The sequence below is a fragment of the Eucyclogobius newberryi genome, unplaced genomic scaffold (genome assembly GCF_026437365.1).
Source record: "Eucyclogobius newberryi isolate DKJ021-1_F unplaced genomic scaffold, fEucNew1.0.hap1 SCAF_7, whole genome shotgun sequence".
Taxonomy (NCBI): domain Eukaryota; kingdom Metazoa; phylum Chordata; class Actinopteri; order Gobiiformes; family Gobiidae; genus Eucyclogobius; species Eucyclogobius newberryi.
Window position 1 is genome coordinate 30,728,789 of NW_027316389.1, and position 19,494 is coordinate 30,748,282.

Below are 19,494 nucleotides of genomic sequence, written 5' to 3' on the forward strand. Positions count from 1 at the left end.
TGGATGTTTTATATTAACTTATTCATTGGTGTTTTATGGCAGTTGGTATCCATAAAGTGTTACATTACCACCACCTACTCTTGTTGTATGCTTTCATGTTGTTGTTGTTGTTGTTGTTGTTCTGCTACTTTTAATGGCGGTTGACAGCCAACTGAAAATATGTATTTACCGCTACCTACTGGATTGAGTGTGGACACGGGGATTATAGCATAACGCTACAACGACCTTGGGCACCGATATACAAACATAATTTCTCTTTAAATCAACGTTTTTTTATAAACAATAAGGTGAAAGATGTCTCTTACAAATAAATTAATAGAATTTACCCCACGAATCAATTTATGCTAAGATTTATTTAAACAATTGACCCTAACTGTACTTTTATGTATAAGAAAATGTTTTGAGGGAATTGCACGATAATAAAAAACCTTTTGGAAAGACTGTTTACATTTTATAACATTTCACATTGATTCCAAATTTAGATTAAAATTTTAACATAATTTTTGGTTTTCATGACGCAAATGTGGACTATAATAAAAAAAATGGCAATTAATTTAAGTCTTATATTTGGAAGATTCTACATTCATTATGTACATTTTTGTCATCAATATCCCTTTTCCCCCTGTTCTTATTAAACAATTGAAACATACTTGCTCACCATATCCAAAAGTTTAAACCCAAAAGCCATATTCACCTATTCATGAATGTTGTAAGTCTCTAAATATTTTTGATATGTGAAAAGTAATTGTTTAATTGTTGTTTCTGGCTTAAACAATCCGTACCAGAAGAAATCCCATGTGACCAGTGTTCTGACCCCAAAGATAATGACGTAACGTCTTGCCCGGGATTCCTTTGTCCGTTATATTTTTTGTTATAACTGTTTGTTATAACAGAAGCGCGTGCGGCGGGACAGAGGAGGGACAGAGGAGGGACAGAGGAGGAGAGACAGGAGGGACAGATAAGGAGAGAGAGAGAGGAGAGACAGAGAAGGAGAGAGAGAGGAGGGACAGAGAAGGATAGAGAGAGAGAGAGGAGGGACAGAGGAGAGACAGAGGAGGAGAGACAGGAGGGACAGATAAGGAGAGAGAGAGAGGAGAGACAGAGAAGAAGAGAGAGAGGAGGGACAGAGAAGGATAGAGAGAGCGGAGGGACAGATAAGGAGAGAGAGAGAGGAGAGACAGAGAAGGATAGAGAGAGCGGAGGGACAGATAAGGAGAGAGAGAGGAGGGACTGAGAAGGAGAGAGAGAGGAGGGACAGAGAAGGAGAGAGAGGAGGGACAGAGGAGAGAGAGAGAGAGAGCAGGGACAGAGGAGGGACAGAGAAGGAGAAAGAGAGGAGGGACAGAGAAGGAGAGAGAGAGGAGGGACAGAGAAGGAGAAAAAGAGGAGGGACAGAGAAGGAGAGAGAGAGGAGGGACAGAGAAAGAGAGAGGAGGGACAGAGAAGGAGAAAGAGAAAGGAGGGACAGAGAAGGAGAGAGAGAGGAGGGACAGAGAAAGAGAGAGGAGGGACAGAGAAGGAGAAAGAGAGAGGAGGGACAGGGGAGAGAGAGAGGAGAGAGAGAGGAGGGACAGAGAAGGAGAGAGCGAGAGAGGAGGGACAGAGAAGGAGAAAGAGAAAGGAGGGACAGAGAAGGAGAGAGAGAGGAGGGACAGAGAAGGAGAGAGCGAGAGAGGAGGGACAGAGAAGGAGAAAGAGAAAGGAGGGACAGAGAAGGAGAGAGAGAGGAGGGACAGAGAAAGAGAGAGGAGGGACAGAGAAGGAGAAAGAGAAAGGAGGGACAGAGAAGGAGAGAGAGAGGAGGGACAGAGAAAGAGAGAGGAGGGACAGAGAAGGAGAAAGAGAGAGGAGGGACAGGGGAGAGAGAGAGGAGAGAGAGAGGAGGGACAGAGAAGGAGAGAGCGAGAGAGGAGGGACAGAGAAGGAGAAAGAGAAAGGAGGGACAGAGAAGGAGAGAGGAGGGACAGAGAAGGAGAAAGAGAAAGGAGGGACAGAGAAGGAGAGAGAGAGGAGGGACAGAGAAAGAGAGAGGAGGGACAGAGAAGGAGAAAGAGAGAGAGGAGGGACAGGGGAGAGTCCAGTGGCGGCTAGTTGACATGACCATGTTTTTGTTTTTTTAAAGATCCAGAATATAATATTTTACATTGACTGTATAAATACATATTTTAAATCCATATTTCCAACTGAATTAATTAAGTAAACACACTTTATTTCCACTTTTGGTAAAGATAATACTATGACTTAGAGGCAGAAACCAAAATACATTTAACTTAAAATTACATTTTACACACATAAAATATCAGATTGAAAAGAGCAAATCAAAAATGATACTGTCACTTATAGTGCAGAGTAACAGTTACTACATTAGAGGAAATAAAAACACAAACAGTTGTTGGTGCCTCATAAAACAGCTTCTAAGTGGCATTAGTTACACTGATCTACATGTGTAACTTTTACACTGTTGTATTTAATCATCACAGACATTTTTGCTGGATGGAAAGTTGTTCTTCTTTGTCATTTATTTAAAAAAAAAATATGGGTTTTCTAATAACAGTTAAGTGCTTAGCATTAGCCTTATCCAGGTAATAAACTAAAAAAAAAAAACATCTACAGACATCTGTGTACAAAGGTGCGCTCGCCTTTGTACACAGATGTCTGTAGGTGCAGTTTTAAAACGTAAACATGGAAAACAAGGCGTGTAGCACTTCCACGTAGTGTTGAACGATTCCCATTGCTTTTCTACCAGGCTCATGGGCAAATTTCAAACAGCCCCACGACGTACGTTGAAAAGAGATGCAGACCGCAGACAAAGTATCCTATATATATATATATATATATATATATATATATATATATATATATATATATATATATATATATATATATATATATATATATATTTCAAAAACTGATCTTTTTTCTCTCTCTAGAGAATCGTTGAGAATCAAAACATTTACTTTGCCACCATAACCATTGGTGCTGTCGGCTTTCCATTCCCAGAGCTAAAGATTAGGAACAAATCATATTCAAAATTGCAATCAGTGAATCAGTGATGAGAGCAGGAGCATCTGCACCAGAGTCGCACCGGAGTATAAGTCGCACCGGAGTATAAGTCGCACCGGAGTATAAGTCGCACCGGAGTAAAAGTCGCACCGGAGTAAAAGTCGCACCGGAGTAAAAGTCGCACCGGAGTAAAAGTCGCACCGGAGTATAAGTCGCACCGGAGTATAAGTCGCACCGGAGTAAAAGTCGCACCGGAGTAAAAGTCGCACCGGAGTATAAGTCGCACCGGAGTATAAGTCGCACCGGAGTATAAGTCGCACCGGAGTATAAGTCGCACCGGAGTAAAAGTCGCACCGGAGTAAAAGTCGCACCGGAGTAAAAGTCGCACCGGAGTATAAGTCGCACCGGAGTATAAGTCGCACCGGAGTAAAAGTCGCACCGGAGTAAAAGTCGCACCGGAGTAAAAGTCGCACCGGAGTATAAGTCGCACCGGAGTATAAGTCGCACCGGAGTAAAAGTCGCACCGGAGTAAAAGTCGCACCGGAGTAAAAGTCGCACCGGAGTAAAAGTCGCACCGGAGTATAAGTCGCACCGGAGTATAAGTCGCACCGGAAGTCGCACCGGAGTATAAGTCGCACCGGAGTAAAAGTCGCACCGGAGTAAAAGTCGCACCAGCCAAAAAATGCATAATATAGAAGAAAAAAACATAGGTTGCACTGGAGTATGAAATGCAGTTGCAAGTGTGAAAATAACAAATAGTCGCTCCGGAGTATAAGTATAATTATAGTCCATCCATCCATCCATTTTCTACCGCTTGTTCCCTTTTTGGGGTCGCGGGTGACTGGAGCCTATCCCAGTGACTTCGGGCCTTAGGCGGGGTACACCCTGGACAGTGGCTAACTTGTCGCAGGGCTGACACAGAGACATAGACATTACAGACAGTTCACTCTCACATTCATTCTCTAGGGCCAATTTAGAGTCACCAATTCTTGCCTAACACATGCATGTCTTTGGACGGTGGGAGGAAGGCGGAGAACCCGGAGAGAACCCACGGTAACACGGGGAGAACATGCAGACTCCACCCAGAGAGATCATGTGATGTAGGTCTGGTCCGGGAATCGAACCCATGATCTCCTTCTTGGGAGGCAAGAGCGCTAACCGCCTTTGCCACCGTGCACCTATATTATATAATTATATAATAATATTATATATAATATAATTATAGTATTAAGTATAAATATAAGTATAAGTCGCACCCAGGCCAAAACTATGAAAAAAGGTGCGACTTATAGTCCGGAAAATACGGTACTTTATTTCCAGGTGGTTCAAGAAAGGAATTGTCCTGTAAAATCCATCCTGCTGTAATTGTATCGCCCAAAAGCCATTTTCTGTATCTTTTTAAACATTATTTTTCCCGTTGACACACATTTAAAAGTAAAAGGATTTATAGATAGGTTGGCATCCAAGTACAAAGTGATCATCTTCTAATCTCTTCAAAATGAATGGGAGATTTTAATTCCACAAAAAATTCGTCAGCTATTTTATGTTTTTAGACTCATGCAGACTAGGGTGAGCCGTTCTTACGTTCTGCAGTTCAGCTTCATACATGTTCTTTGTCGTCTTGTGAAACTCTGCCTCTAGCGCAACCAGAACTCACGCAACAGTCCCGTCGAAGTACGTTACACCAATGTACATGTCCTCCCTCCATCTCTCTAGCTTCTCGGAGATCATTTGTGAGAACTTTTGAAGTAGCTGCAGGTGGTTGCCTGATCGCAAGACCTTCTTCAATGCAGATCCCTTTCCTTTAGCTTACGGATTTTGTCCTCATGATCCTCTGCTCCTCCTTAGCCGTCATCTTCGCGGTTATTTCTAGTCATCCAAAGCACTTTCTACACTGTTCTTCAGAGCCGTAAACACATCTACGCCCTTTTTCAGGTCCTCCTTTGTCCATTTGTTATAATACTCCAACGAGCTCCACAAGGACGTGATGTTGTCTTTATTAGACACATGATCTTTTTTCTTCCAGGTGTGGTTTAAGGTTCCAGGCGTCGCTCAGAGGGATAACTTTGTGCTCCTTGTGGCTCGAGTACAAACAGAGCACACAGACCATGATCATCACAGAATAGCTCCAGAGGTTTATCATGCTTGTCCTCGAGGTTTCCCTGTGGTTCCATGAGCTGATGTTTCCTCAGACCGGACATGTGGAGGTGGAGCTCCAGGTGAAACTCACAGTAAGAAGCCAGACAAACCAGGCAAGACTTTACGTCATTATCTTTGAGGTCAAAGCGCTGGTCACATGGGATTTCTTCTGGTACAGAAAGAGGGATGTCAAGATGAATCAGTAATTACAATAATTAATCCAGAAACTAATCTGCTGCGACAAGTTAATCCATTAATTGCAACTTTGGGTGCACTGTGTTTTCTGGTGGAGGTCCATCACCTGCTTATCTCATGAAAATTAGTTTCTTCTTGGAATGGTCCAGAGAAGGGTAAATATTATGCCCTTTTGTGGGTCATTCAAGGCCAAACAACATCACCAAGAAGGTCCGACGACCCTCCACCAGACAGAGCCCCTCACTTGAAGTCTCATACATGTAATAAATACTGAAAGTCCTTATTATTTGTATTTAATTTACCTTAACTAGTCTGCAACTAATGATTGTTTCTGTAGTTGCCTAGTCAGTGATTATTATTTTGAATAGTCTAAGTAATTATTTCTTGCACAGTGAGACTTTTTAAACCGTTTTTAGCCCTAAAGAAATTTGCTCTATTTAAAAAAAAATTATTAAAAAAGCCAAAGCTGTCTGTGCTTTTTAATGTAGTTCTATTTATTCTTTTTATTATCTTTTCCTACAAAATGTTTTCGTGATTTGTGTGCTGGTACTTTTCACTTTGCCTTTGTGAATAAAGTACAACTACATTCAATGGTTCATCATGAATACTAGCAAAATATGGGAACATTTCTTGTCGCAATAACAACACTTAAGAGATGATCCCTACCTGGAAGAGGTTGAAACTTTGAGCAGTCTGTTTTGTGCTGAGACTGCACCTGGAGGAGTCTGTACCACATGGAGGAGTCTGTGTATCACCTGGAGGAGTCTGTGTACCACCTGGAGGAGTCTGTACCACATGGAGGAGTCTGTGTATCACCTGGAGGAGTCTGTGTACCACCTGGAGGAGTCTGTACCACATGGAGGAGTCTGTGTATCACCTGGAGGAGTCTGTGTACCACCTGGAGGAGTCTGTACCACATGGAGGAGTCTGTGTATCACCTGGAGGAGTCTGTGTATCACCTGGAGGAGTCTGTGTATCACCTGGAGGAGTCTGTGTATCACCTGGAGGAGTCTGTGTATCACCTGGAGGAGTCTGTGTACCACCTGGAGGAGTCTGTACCACATGGAGGAGTCTGTGTACCACCTGGAGGAGTCTGTGTACCACCTGGAGGAGTCTGTACCACCTGGAGGAGTCTGTACCACATGGAGGAGTCTGTGTACCACCTGGAGGAGTCTGTACCACCTAGAATAGTCTGTGTACCACCTGGAGGAGTCTGTACCACCTGGAATAGTCTGTGTACCACCTGGAGGAGTCTGTACCACCTGAAGGAGTCTGTACCACCTGGAGGAGTCTGTGTACCATCTGGATGAGTCTGTGTACCATCTGGATGAGTCTGTGTACCACCTGGAGGAGTCTGTACCACCTGGAGGTGTCTGTGTACCACCTGGAGGAGTCTGTACAACCTGGATGAGTCTGTACCACCTGGAGGAGTCTGTGTACCACTTGGAGAAGTCTGTACAACCTGGAGGAGTCTGTACCACCTGGATGAGTCTGTACCACCTGGAATAGTCCGTGTACCTTCTGGAGGAGTCCGTGTACCACCTGGAGGAGTCCGTGTACCACCTGGGGGAGTCTGTACCACGTGGAGGAGTCTGTGTACCACCTGGAGGAGTCTGTGTACCACCTGGAGGAGTCTGTACCACCTGGAGGAGTCTGTACCATCTGGATGAGTCTGTGTACCATCTGGATGAGTCTGTGTACCATCTGGATGAGTCTGTACCACCTGGAGGAGTCTGTGTACCACCTGGAGGAGTCTGTGTACCACCTGGAGGAGTCTGTACCACCTGGAGGAGTCTGTACCATCTGGATGAGTCTGTGTACCATCTGGATGAGTCTGTACCACCTGGAGGAGTCTGTACCACCTGGAGGAGTCTGTACCACCTGGAGGAGTCTGTGTACCACTTGGAGGAGTCTGTACAACCTGGAGGAGTCTGTACCACCTGGAGGAGTCTGTACCATCTGGATGAGTCTGTGTACCATCTGGATGAGTCTGTACCACCTGGAGGAGTCTGTACCACCTGGAGGAGTCTGTATCACCTGGAGGAGTCTGTGTATCACCTGGAGGAGTCTGTGTACCACCTGGAGGAGTCTGTACCACATGGAGGAGTCTGTGTACCACCTGGAGGAGTCTGTGTACCACCTGGAGGAGTCTGTACCACCTGGAGGAGTCTGTACCACATGGAGGAGTCTGTGTACCACCTGGAGGAGTCTGTACCACCTAGAATAGTCTGTGTACCACCTGGAGGAGTCTGTATCACCTGGAATAGTCTGTGTACCACCTGGAGGAGTCTGTACCACCTGAAGGAGTCTGTACCACCTGGAGGAGTCTGTGTACCATCTGGATGAGTCTGTGTACCATCTGGATGAGTCTGTGTACCACCTGGAGGTGTCTGTGTACCACCTGGAGGAGTCTGTACAACCTGGATGAGTCTGTGTACCACTTGGAGGAGTCTGTACAACCTGGAGGAGTCTGTACCACCTGGAGGAGTCTGTACCATCTGGATGAGTCTGTGTACCATCTGGATGAGTCTGTACCACCTGGAGGAGTCTGTACCACCTGGAGGAGTCTGTATCACCTGGAGGAGTCTGTGTATCACCTGGAGGAGTCTGTGTACCACCTGGAGGAGTCTGTACCACATGGAGGAGTCTGTGTACCACCTGGAGGAGTCTGTGTACCACCTGGAGGAGTCTGTACCACCTGGAGAAGTCTGTACCACATGGAGGAGTCTGTGTACCACCTGGAGGAGTCTGTACCACCTAGAATAGTCTGTGTACCACCTGGAGGAGTCTGTACCACCTGGAATAGTCTGTGTACCACCTGGAGGAGTCTGTACCACCTGAAGGAGTCTGTACCACCTGGAGGAGTCTGTGTACCATCTGGATGAGTCTGTGTACCATCTGGATGAGTCTGTGTACCACCTGGAGGTGTCTGTGTACCACCTGGAGGAGTCTGTACAACCTGGATGAGTCTGTACCACCTGGAGGAGTCTGTGTACCACTTGGAGGAGTCTGTACAACCTGGAGGAGTCTGTACCACCTGGATGAGTCTGTACCACCTGGAATAGTCCGTGTACCTTCTGGAGGAGTCCGTGTACCACCTGGAGGAGTCCGTGTACCACCTGGAGGAGTCTGTACCACGTGGAGGAGTCTGTGTACCACCTGGAGGAGTCTGTGTACCACCTGGAGGAGTCTGTACCACCTGGAGGAGTCTGTACCATCTGGATGAGTCTGTGTACCATCTGGATGAGTCTGTGTACCATCTGGATGAGTCTGTACCACCTGGAGGAGTCTGTGTACCACCTGGAGGAGTCTGTGTACCACCTGGAGGAGTCTGTACCACCTGGAGGAGTCTGTACCATCTGGATGAGTCTGTGTACCATCTGGATGAGTCTGTACCACCTGGAGGAGTCTGTACCACCTGGAGGAGTCTGTACCACCTGGAGGAGTCTGTGTACCACTTGGAGGAGTCTGTACAACCTGGAGGAGTCTGTACCACCTGGATGAGTCTGTACCACCTGGAATAGTCCGTGTACCACCTGGAGGAGTCCGTGTACCACCTGGAGGAGTCTGTGTACCACCTGGAGGAGTCTGTGTACCACCTGGAATAGTCCGTGTACCACCTAGAGGAGTCCGTGTACCACCTGGAGGAGTCTGTACCACCTGGAGGAGTCTGTACCACCTGGAGGAGTCTGTGTTGACCACCTGGAGGAGTCTGTACCACCTGGAGGAGTCCGTGTACCACTAATGGTACATGTTCCACAGTTTGAGAACCGGTAACATAGTGTGCTAGAATTCAATGCTAGTCATACAAGATGTAAAGACCACCTCCATCCCCCACCCTTGTTTGTTTATCTGTCTTCGTGCCCCTATTGTCATTTGTTAAATGTTGATTTTAAAGAATGTGCTTTGAAATAACTGACAAACAATTAGGCTGATATAGGCCAAATTTTAATTGCATTTTTGCAAACAGAAATATATGAATCAAAGCAAAAGTGCAAAATGTATGTACACAAGTTATTTTAAAGAAAAACATGTATAAATGTTGACCACAAGAAGATCCAAAATGATAAAAGATCAACAACAACAACAACAACAACACAAGATGTCAAGGACACTAATATAATTGTAGTGATGTTTCACTGATCTTGTATATTTATATCAGCCTACTTCATGACAGTAGTAAACAGCATTTATTTACAGCTATGGTCGTCACACTTACTGATGTTTACAATTGCCACTTTTAGCAAAAGACATTGGGGCAGAGTTTGCTGCTGAGTAGTTGCCAGGACTACAGATTGGGTAAAGTTTGTCCGTGAAAGTGACACCAGTGAAAGAGAAGAGCAGAGCTGGAGCTTCTGCATCATAGAAAGAGACAACTCCCTCTTTGTAATCCACAAACACACCCACTTTCTCAGGCTTACACTTTGTAAGGACATCGATTTTAGGCTTGTCAGAGACATAATAAGCTCCATCTTTTAAACCTATGGTCCAGAAAGAATTCTGTGGATTCAGTGTTAGGGGACCTTCCCTGTCGACAGACTCTTCAGCCACTCCTAAAGTCCACTCTGTTTTTCTCCCGACCTCAGCCTCAAAGTAAAAACACTCTGAGAGACTTTCCTTTGCTAAAACAAAGAGACTATCAAATCTATTGGGGCTGAAGGGGAGGTTTCTCTGTTCATTACTACAATGAACTTTCTTACCATCAGGAGAAAGGACAAGTTGGGTGTGTGCTGTATCTTCATCTAAAGTGACATATACTTTCCTTGTTTGGACTCTAAACAGTTCTGCCTGTAAAAGAACCCTGGTCTTCTCATTGAAGTCGTGCTCCAGCTGACTCAGCGCTCTGGCCACAGCGCCCCCATATGTCGGGGTAAAGACAGTGACACTTGTCCAGTCTTTGGTTGGTGTCTTGGGGCTCAGCTGTGTGGAGTTTTGGAGCAGATGAAGGGCGTCTTCAGACTTCTTATAGTCTTCAGAGTGCTGCTGCAGCTCAGCTCTTCTCCTCTTCAGCTCAAAGATCTCCTTCTCTATCTCCTGGATCAGACCTTCTGCCTGCTCCTTCGTGTTGCTTTTCTTCTTGTTCATCTCAGAGATGAAAATGTCCAGACCTTTCTCCACACTCTTTTTTAGAGCAGTGAACACTTTGACTCCATCTGATAATTCTCTTTCCGCAGCAGCATTACTGACCCTCAAAGAGCTGCGCAGCTCAGTGATCTTCTTCATTCTCCTGCTTATATCCTCCTGAATGTGGCCCTCAGCCTTCTGCAGCTGTATCTTCTGCTGTTCAGATGCCTCCTTCAGGGGGATGACCTCATGGCCCCTGTGCTCCGAGCACACACAGAGCACACAGACACACATGCGCTCGCTGCTGCAGAACAGCTCCAGAGGTTTGTTGTGCGTGGCACACACTCTGTCTTCCATGTTTCCCAGAGGCTCCGTGAGCTGGTGCCTCTTCAGGCCCAACATGTTGAGGTGAGGCTCCAGGTGAGACTCACAGTACGAGAGACAGGCAGACCAGGCAGGACTTGAGGGCTTTCTGTTTGGGCTGAGTGCACATGTCACACAGGACTTCTCCAGGTTTAGCAGACCGTTTTAATGACCTCCTGGAGTTGTATTGAGACTGTTGAAAATGAGCAGCCATCTCAGCTATGAAAATGTTGATCTCCAGCTCTGGTCTAGAACCAAATGTCTTTTTACAATAAGGGCACTTAAATATGAGACTGTAAGACCAGTGCTGATCAATGCAGCTCCTGCAGAAGTTGTGTCCACAGGGTAAAGTGACAGGATCTGTGAACACGTCCAGGCAGATGGAGCAGAGGAACTGGTCCTCAGACAGCTGACATGTGGCAGTGGCCATATTTGTGCTCTGAAAAGAAATGAAAATAGTCAAGTTGACTTACACTTTTATAAGTAATGATGTAAAGCATAGAGTTAAGTCATCTACATTTCTAATAGTATGTGGTCTACAGCAACGTACAGCCTAACAAAAGAAAATAAATAATTCAATCAGAAAAGTACAATGCTAGGAACACCAAAGATACTGCACAGAACCCACGTTCATACTGTCACGTCCAAATTCGTGCTGGACGCGCGTCCAGGGCATCTGCCTTTAGATGTGCAGGCGTCCAACTCAGAAATTAAACTCACCAACAGACGCGCGTCCACATAGACTTTAATGTAAGGCCGTGGCTACAGTTTCAGGAGCCGCGGCACGGCCATATAGCCTCATGGCTAACCCTAACCCTAACCCTAACCCTAACCTTAACCTTAACCCTAACCTTAACCTTAACCTTAACCCTAACCCTAACCTTAACCTTAACCTTAACCCTAACCCTAACCCTAACCTTAACCTTAACCCTAACCCTAACCTTAACCTTAACCCTAACCTTAACCTTAACCCTAACCCTAACCCTAACCTTAACCCTAACCTTAACCTTAACCCTAACCCTAACCCTAACCCTAACCCTAACCTTAACCCTAACCCTAACCCTAACCTTAACCTTAACCCTAACCCTAACCTTAACCTTAACCTTAACCTTAACCTTAACCCTAACCCTAACCTTAACCTTAACCTTAACCCTAACCTTAACCTTAACCCTAACCTTAACCTTAACCCTAACCTTAACCTTAACCCTAACCCTAACCTTAACCTTAACCTTAACCCTAACCTTAACCTTAACCCTAACCTTAACCTTAACCCTAACCCTAACCCTAACCCTAACCCTAACCTTAACCCTAACCTTAACCTTAACCCTAACCCTAACCCTAACCTTAACCTTAACCCTAACCCTAATCTTAACCTTAACCTTAACCCTAACCCTAACCTTAACCTTAACCCTAACCCTAACCTAAACCTTAACCCTAACCCTAACCCTAACCTTAACCTTAACCCTAACCCTAACCTTAACCTTAACCCTAACCCTAACCTTAACCCTAACCTTAACCTTAACCCTAACCCTAACCTTAACCTTAACCCTAACCCTAACCTTAACCTTAACCCTAACGTTAACCTTAACCCTAACCCTAACCCTAACCCTAACCCTAACCCTAACCTTAACCCGACGCGGTCAAATAGCCCAGAAGTTCCCCAGCAGGAGCCGCGGCTCTGCAGACACTCCCGCTGAGGCCGCGGTGTGAACGCACTGGTCCCAGGTAAGGGAATTCCCTTATATCTATATAGAGATATATAGATATAGATGTTTAGAGATATAGATGTTTAGAGATATAGAGATATAGATGTATAGAGATATAGATGTTTAGAGATATAGAGATATAGATGTATAGATGTATAGTGGTATAGATGTATAGATGTATAGATATATAGATATAGATGTTTAGAGATATAGAGATATAGATGTATAGATGTATAGAGATATAGATGTTTAGAGATATATATATATATTTAGAGATGTAGAGATATAGATGTTTAGAGATATAGATGTTTAGAGATATAGAGATATAGATGTATAGATGTATAGAGATATAGATGTTTAGAGATATATATATATATTTAGAGATGTAGAGATATAGATGTTTAGATATATAGAGATATAGATGTATAGAGATATAGAGATATAGATGTTTAGAGATATATATATATTTAGAGATATAGATGTTTAGAGATATAGATGTATAGATATATAGAGATATAGCTGTATAGATATATAGATATAGATGTATAGAGATATAGAGACAGAGATATAGAGGTAAGGCAAGGCAAGGCAAGTTTATTTGTAGAGCACATTTCATACACAAGGCAATTCAAAGTGCTTCACACAGCAGGAAAAATGCATTCAAATCACAAAGAAATTACAGAAACATAAATACAATAAAATTAACTAAATAAAAAATTATCAATCCAACTGATTGTCTAAACTAATAAAATCACAAACAAAAGAGAAGAGTGCAAAGAAAAAAATCCTTTCAGTCGTTTCAGCGTTTTAGCGCAGCTAAACAACTGTTTTTAGCTTAGATTTGAACATTGTCAGAGTAGAACCTGTCTCACATCTTCAGGAAGACTGTTCCAGATTTTAGCTGCATAAAACTGAAACGCAGATTCTCCATGTTTAGTCCTGACTCTGGCACCAGCAGGAGGCCGGACCATGTTTAGCCCTGACTCTGGCACCAGCAGGAGGCCGGTCCATGTTTAGTCCTGACTCTGGCACCAGCAGGAGGCCGGTCCATGTTTAGTCCTGACTCTGGCACCAGCAGGAGGCCGGTCCATGTTTAGTCCTGACTCTGGCACCAGCAGGAGGCCGGCCCATGTTTAGTCCTGACTCTGGCACCAGCAGGAGGCCGGTCCATGTTTACTCCTGACTCTGGCACCAGCAGGAGGCCGGTCCATGTTTAGTCCTGACTCTGGCACCAGCAGGAGGCCGGTCCATGTTTAATCCTGACTCTGGCACCAGCAGGAGGCTGGTCCATGTTTAGTCCTGACTCTGGCACCAGCAGGAGGCCGCTCCATGTTTAGTCCTGACTCTGGCACCAGCAGGAGGCCGGTCCATGTTTAGTCCTGACTCTGGCACCAGCAGGAGGCCGGTCCATGTTTAGTCCTGACTCTGGCACCAGCAGGAGGCCGGTCCATGTTTAGTCCTGACTCTGGCACCAGCAGGAGGCCGCTCCATGTTTAGTCCTGACTCTGGCACCAGCAGGAGGCCGGTCCATGTTTAGTCCTGTCTCTGGCACCAGCAGGAGGCCGCTCCATGTTTAGTCCTGACTCTGGCAACAGCAGGAGGCCGGTCCATGTTTAGTCCTGACTCTGGCACCAGCAGGAGGCCGGTCCATGTTTAGTCCTGACTCTGGCACCAGCAGGAGGCCGCTCCATGTTTAGTCCTGACTCTGGGCACCAGCAGGAGGCCGGTCCCTGAGGTCCTCAGAGTCCGGGATGGTTCATATGGCACTAACATGTCTGAGATGTACGTTGGTGCTAGGCCATGGAGAGACTTGTACATGTAGGTATAGAGATATAGAGATATAGAGATAAAGCGATATAGATGTATAGAGATATAGAGATATAGAGATAAAGCGATATAGATGTATAGAGATATAGAGATAGATAGATAGACAGGCAATACTTACAACACCGTTCAAAACAATAGTCCATTTAAAAAAGATATATAAATATACATACATAAAACCTAGTTATAAAATACTCACCTGGGCAAAGATGCAAAATCATACAAATCTAAATTTCCAATTCCAAGGAGCAGAGTCAAGCCCACGACACAGTAAAGGTCTGCTAACTGACTTTCATTTTCATTTCTGCACATACTCATTCCCATGGAGCTCATCAGCTGCCTCCTGACTGCAGCCCTGCCCCCTGGTGGCGGCTGTGGTGTTGAGCTCCATGGGAATGAGTGTGTGCAGCATGGTGTGCAGACATGAAAGGGACAGTCAGTCTGCAGACCTTTACTGTGTCATGGTCTTGACTCTGCTCCATGGCGCTCTCTGCACTGCCTACATTTGGACGTAGGAGTTTTCACTGATTTAAAAGCTACTTTGTGTGTCTTTGTACATGCCATGTCTCCACTAACATCAATATTGTCTCTTTTTCTACATTTCTTTGTCATTTTAGAAGATTGAAAAGATGTGTCCTGACCTGTGGAGCGACGGTCTCTACTGACCCAGCAGAGGGAGTCCAGAGCCTAACATTAGAGCTGTAGGCTGCACTCACACAAACAGCCCAAACAGAGAGAACAGTTGTTTTTGTTTTGTTTTTTGTAAGAATGATACAAATACAATTATTTTATATACAATTTAAGAAAATAATTTAGAATAATTACAGTTAAATTCAGGTCTTTTATTTGATCTCATTTTGGAAACACGTTCCTCTTTCTCTTAATTGTTGAAGGTTAAGGATCTGGAGAGTTTTTGGTGAATCCAGAAGAATGAGAATGGAGTTGAATGGAAGCGATCCAGTTCCTCCCACTCGTGATGACACCAGTCCAAAAGCGTCCCGTGACTGATTTACAGATGAAGCCCTGCTCTTCTCCTTGTTGTTTGTGCTGAACACAGATTTGATGGGGAATATTTCAGCAGCTGATGTTTGCAGAAGCTCTCAGCTGCCTCTGTACGTGCTGTAGGAAAAGCGGCTCATGAGAAGAGGGATGTGAAATCTCTTCTCCGGCTCCGTAATGGTGAAAACGACCTGATCAAACAGAAAAGGAAAGAGAAGAGTTCACAGTGTTTTTAAGTGTATACAGGCTCCATAAAAGGTTCTCATAGGTGAAAAGAAGTCCTCAATGTCGTTACTGGCCTAGAATTCATCTTTGCTACAGTCAAAATAACTCCTGACCTCCACATAGGGGTAGAAGGAGGTCTGTCCCATGGCGTCCCAGTACTGTCCCGTCTCAAAGCGCAGTTTGTACGTCCCTGGAGTGAAGGCTGCTCTGGAGATGAGCCCAGGACACCGGCCATCAGTGTTTGTGGTCCTGATACAAAACAAACCCAACTAATCGCACGTGAAGTCTACAGTAAATGACTGACTTGAAATCCTTTAACAAAGCAAAGACTCCTACATAGTACAGTTGTCAAAAGTATCAAAAATCTGAAATTAATTGACGCTAAACGCTTAGTAAAACTAGATATTTATAATTAGAGTAAGTATCGATGTTAAATAAATCACATTTGACATTTTCTGAACAGTTTTAGAATAATCTTGAGCTTTATCAGAAACACTAAGAAGTACTATTATTTGTTTGTGGCATTGGAATTGGGTTTCAAGCCTTTTCTTTAGATACATTTGAAACACTACTACACATTTGACTCAGTATAGTTACAAATGTTATGTAAGACAAACAACAATTAACTGATTTAATAATAATATTCTTACATAATCTATAATATTGAGCTGGATATAATGTACGTAATGTATAATGTACAAATGCTGCAAAAAGAGCAAATCAAAAATAAAAATGGAAAAATTCAAATTCAGTGGTATTCATATTCACACCCCTGGACCTGTTTTATATGTTGTCACGTCACAACCACAAACTTACATGAATCGTATTGGCATTTTTTTGGAAAGAGAAACATAAAGTGGCACACAATTGTCAAGTGGAAGAAAAGTGCAGCGTGCAAAAGTGTTCAGCCTCTTTTCCCCGAGTGTCTCCAGTTACTGTCAGAAGTTTCCTGATGAAAGATTGAATGTGGAGCGAATGTTTCAATAGATTCCACTTGTGTGTGATCTCTAAACTCAGGATAAATGCAGCTGTTCAGTGAAGGCCACAGAAGTTTGTGAAGAGAATGTCGGGGAGCAAACGGCATCATGAAGTCCAAAGAACACACCAGACAAGCCAGGGATGAAGATTAAAGCAGGGTTAGGTTATAAAAAAGATTGCCCAAGTTCTGATCATCTCACAGAGCACTGTTCAATCCATCATCTGGAAATGGAAAGAGTGTGACACAACTACAAACCTACCAAGACATGGAGTCCTCCAAAACTTATATCTGAACAAGGAGAACACTGATCAGAGAAGCAGCCAAGAGGCCCATGGTCACTCTGGAGGAGCTGCAGAGATCCACAGCTCGGGTGGACAGGGAATCTGTCCAGGACGACTATTAGTCATGTCCTGCACAAATCTGTCCTTTATGGAAGAGCAGCAGGAAGAAGACATTGTTGAAAAACAGCCAGAAGAAGTCCTGTTTGCAGTTTGCCAGAAGCAAACATGGCCTAAAAGCAAAACACTATGTCAAACAGAAGACTAACAGAGCACATGACTCTGAACACACCATCCTCAGTCACACATGGAGGTGCAGCATCAGGCTGTGGAGCTGCTTTTCTTCAGCTGCTCAGAGCTGATGGGAGATGGGTGGAGCCAAATACAGGGCGATGGAACATAAAGCCAGAGGTGATAGAATTAAACAAAACGTTTTCATGCCTTTGTCTCCTGGTGTTAGAATGGCTAGACCTTAATCCATTCCAGAATCTGTGGAAAGATCTGAAAAATGACGTTCACAAATGCTCTCCATCAAATCTGACTGAGCTTGAGCTGTTTTACAAAGACGAATGGGCAAATGTCAGTCTGTAGGTGCAAGACCCCAAGAGACAGACCCCAATGTAATTAAAATCTGGAAATCATATACAATTTCCCTTCCACTTCATTGTGTGCTAGTTTGTGGTCGTGATGTAACAGAATGTGGACCTGCACAATATGAGAACAAATATTAGACATTATATGATATATGATATGATATATATGTTTTGGACACAGCTGGTTCAGTTTAATTATGCTATTATTTATTTGTCAGATTTTTGTTGTGTTACTGTTAATAGTGGTTTGCAGCCAACTGGAAAGGTGCATTTACCACCACCAGCTACTGTAGTTGTATGTCTTCAAAGTATGTGTTTTACGCTATACCGAAAAGAAAAGAAAAAGGATAGAGAGAAAGAGAGCGAAAGAGCAAAAGAGAGCGAAATAATGATTATTGTGTTAGTCAATAGTGCAATATTGATATTTTCGATTATATTTTGCATTTTGTAGACTTTTGGTCACCCTGTAGTCTTATACTAGTTCTGATCAAACTCAGATGAGTCTGTAACTTTTAGGAAAGCTCACATTTGAGTTGTTTTTAACTCGTACTGCTGCTACTGCTCCTCCTCCTACAACTACAGTTACTACTGCTTAGGACTGGATGGTATTGATTACAATGACTATCCCAGTATTTTTGGGAGTCCTTATAGTTGTCCTTACAACTATATACTCAATATTCACAATTTTGCAAATCTTTAAACTAGCATTCTCAACATTATCTAAAATTCAATGTCCAGCTCTACTACTGTTACTACTGAGGTTCTAGAAGTCCCACCCGACTGTGAGCATGTTCCAGATCTTGGTGCTGGAGTCCAGGAGGTGCAGACTCAGGGCCAGTCGAGCGGCCGGGGCCCCGTCTCCAGTGTTGAGCACATGTGTGGTCAGAGGACTGCTCTCTGCTCCGGACATCGCCTTCTACTCTCCTACTGCCTCTGTCACCTAGTTCCACCTGGAGAAGTAGCACAGAGCTTTAAAAGCAGTGGTGGAAAGATACTTAAATGTGTTACTTACAGTAAGTAAAGTACAGACACAGCAGCAAACAGTAAAAGTAGCACACATAAGAATCTACTTAAGTAGACATTGACATCACACTCAATTTCAGAACTTTGTACTTGGGCCTCAAAACTCCTGCCATCGACACAATAAATAAACAAAACTCCTGCCACGGACACAAAGATACCTTTAGAACGTACTTTTGTCTGCGGGGAAGGCCATCACAAAAAATGGATGACACAAACTGCACTTGACTGGACTGACATTATAATTAACATGTTATGTGGAACTCGACTCTTACTATGGACAGTATGTGTTTTCATATTTAGCTTTAGATGTCTTAAACTGTCTTATTTCCCCCAGTTCTCTCTGGTCATGTCCCGTTTCTTTTTTTTCTGTTGTTAAAAACTGAAAAAAAAAGTATTGCAGTAGGCAATCTGACACAGATTTTGAAAAGGGTTGAAGTGATTTAAAATAGTGCTGATTTCTGGCCAACAGTAGGCTATCAGTTTAAGTTAATTACCTAATATAATTTATCTAGTGTGGTATATTGCACTAGAGAATTGTATGTGCTATATTCTGCTCCTCTTAATGTGAATGTGTTATTGTGTGCAATAGAGTGTCATTATTAGTGCTCCCCAATAGAGGGCGCACTTGCCTTTTGGTTGGATGTTTTTACCAGTTCGCGAGCAAGTGATGCTCCGCATGTACCTGTGATAAAGTTGTGATTAAAATACACGACGGAAATTGAGATGTTGTTCTACTTTATTTCGGCCAAGATACAACATCTAGGGATTTATATGTATATATTTTTTTGTACAAAGCCGGGATGCCACCATGAACATGCCCAATAAACCACTCAAACTGTACTTTCTACTTTTCATTTAAAAAAATGTAGTGGAGTAAAAAAGTATCCACAGTCAAGATTGTTTCAGTAAATCATTGCTCAAATCCAAATTAAAAGTACGGTATGTTTACTTTTCGTTACCTTCCACCCCTGGTTAAAAGTAAATATTTGCTTGACCCTCCTCATCCAAACAAGTGAAACCAGCACACAGATGACTTACTAAAGTATTAACATGACTTAACATTAGATTCCACTATAGAAGTAACAAAATATGCAGTATAGACA

At 43.6% G+C, this 19,494-nt stretch overlaps 1 protein-coding gene and 1 pseudogene across 1 annotated transcript; both read right to left on the reverse strand.

Annotated features, from left to right (window-relative positions):
* Nucleotides 1-9,521: 9,521 nt before the first annotated feature.
* LOC140349536 (E3 ubiquitin-protein ligase TRIM39-like) lies at nucleotides 9,522-11,208 on the reverse strand (annotated as a pseudogene).
* Nucleotides 11,209-15,283: 4,075 nt separating this feature from the next.
* Nucleotides 15,284-18,312, reverse strand: urahb (urate (5-hydroxyiso-) hydrolase b). The gene is made up of 3 exons (XM_072435207.1): nucleotides 18,145-18,312; nucleotides 15,632-15,767; nucleotides 15,284-15,484 (listed from the first exon to the last, which is right to left on the reverse strand). Exons 1-3 carry the CDS (start codon nucleotides 18,276-18,278, stop codon nucleotides 15,395-15,397), a joined length of 360 nt encoding a protein of 119 aa, XP_072291308.1. The 5' UTR covers nucleotides 18,279-18,312; the 3' UTR covers nucleotides 15,284-15,394.
* Between the last annotated feature and the right edge of the window lie 1,182 nt (nucleotides 18,313-19,494).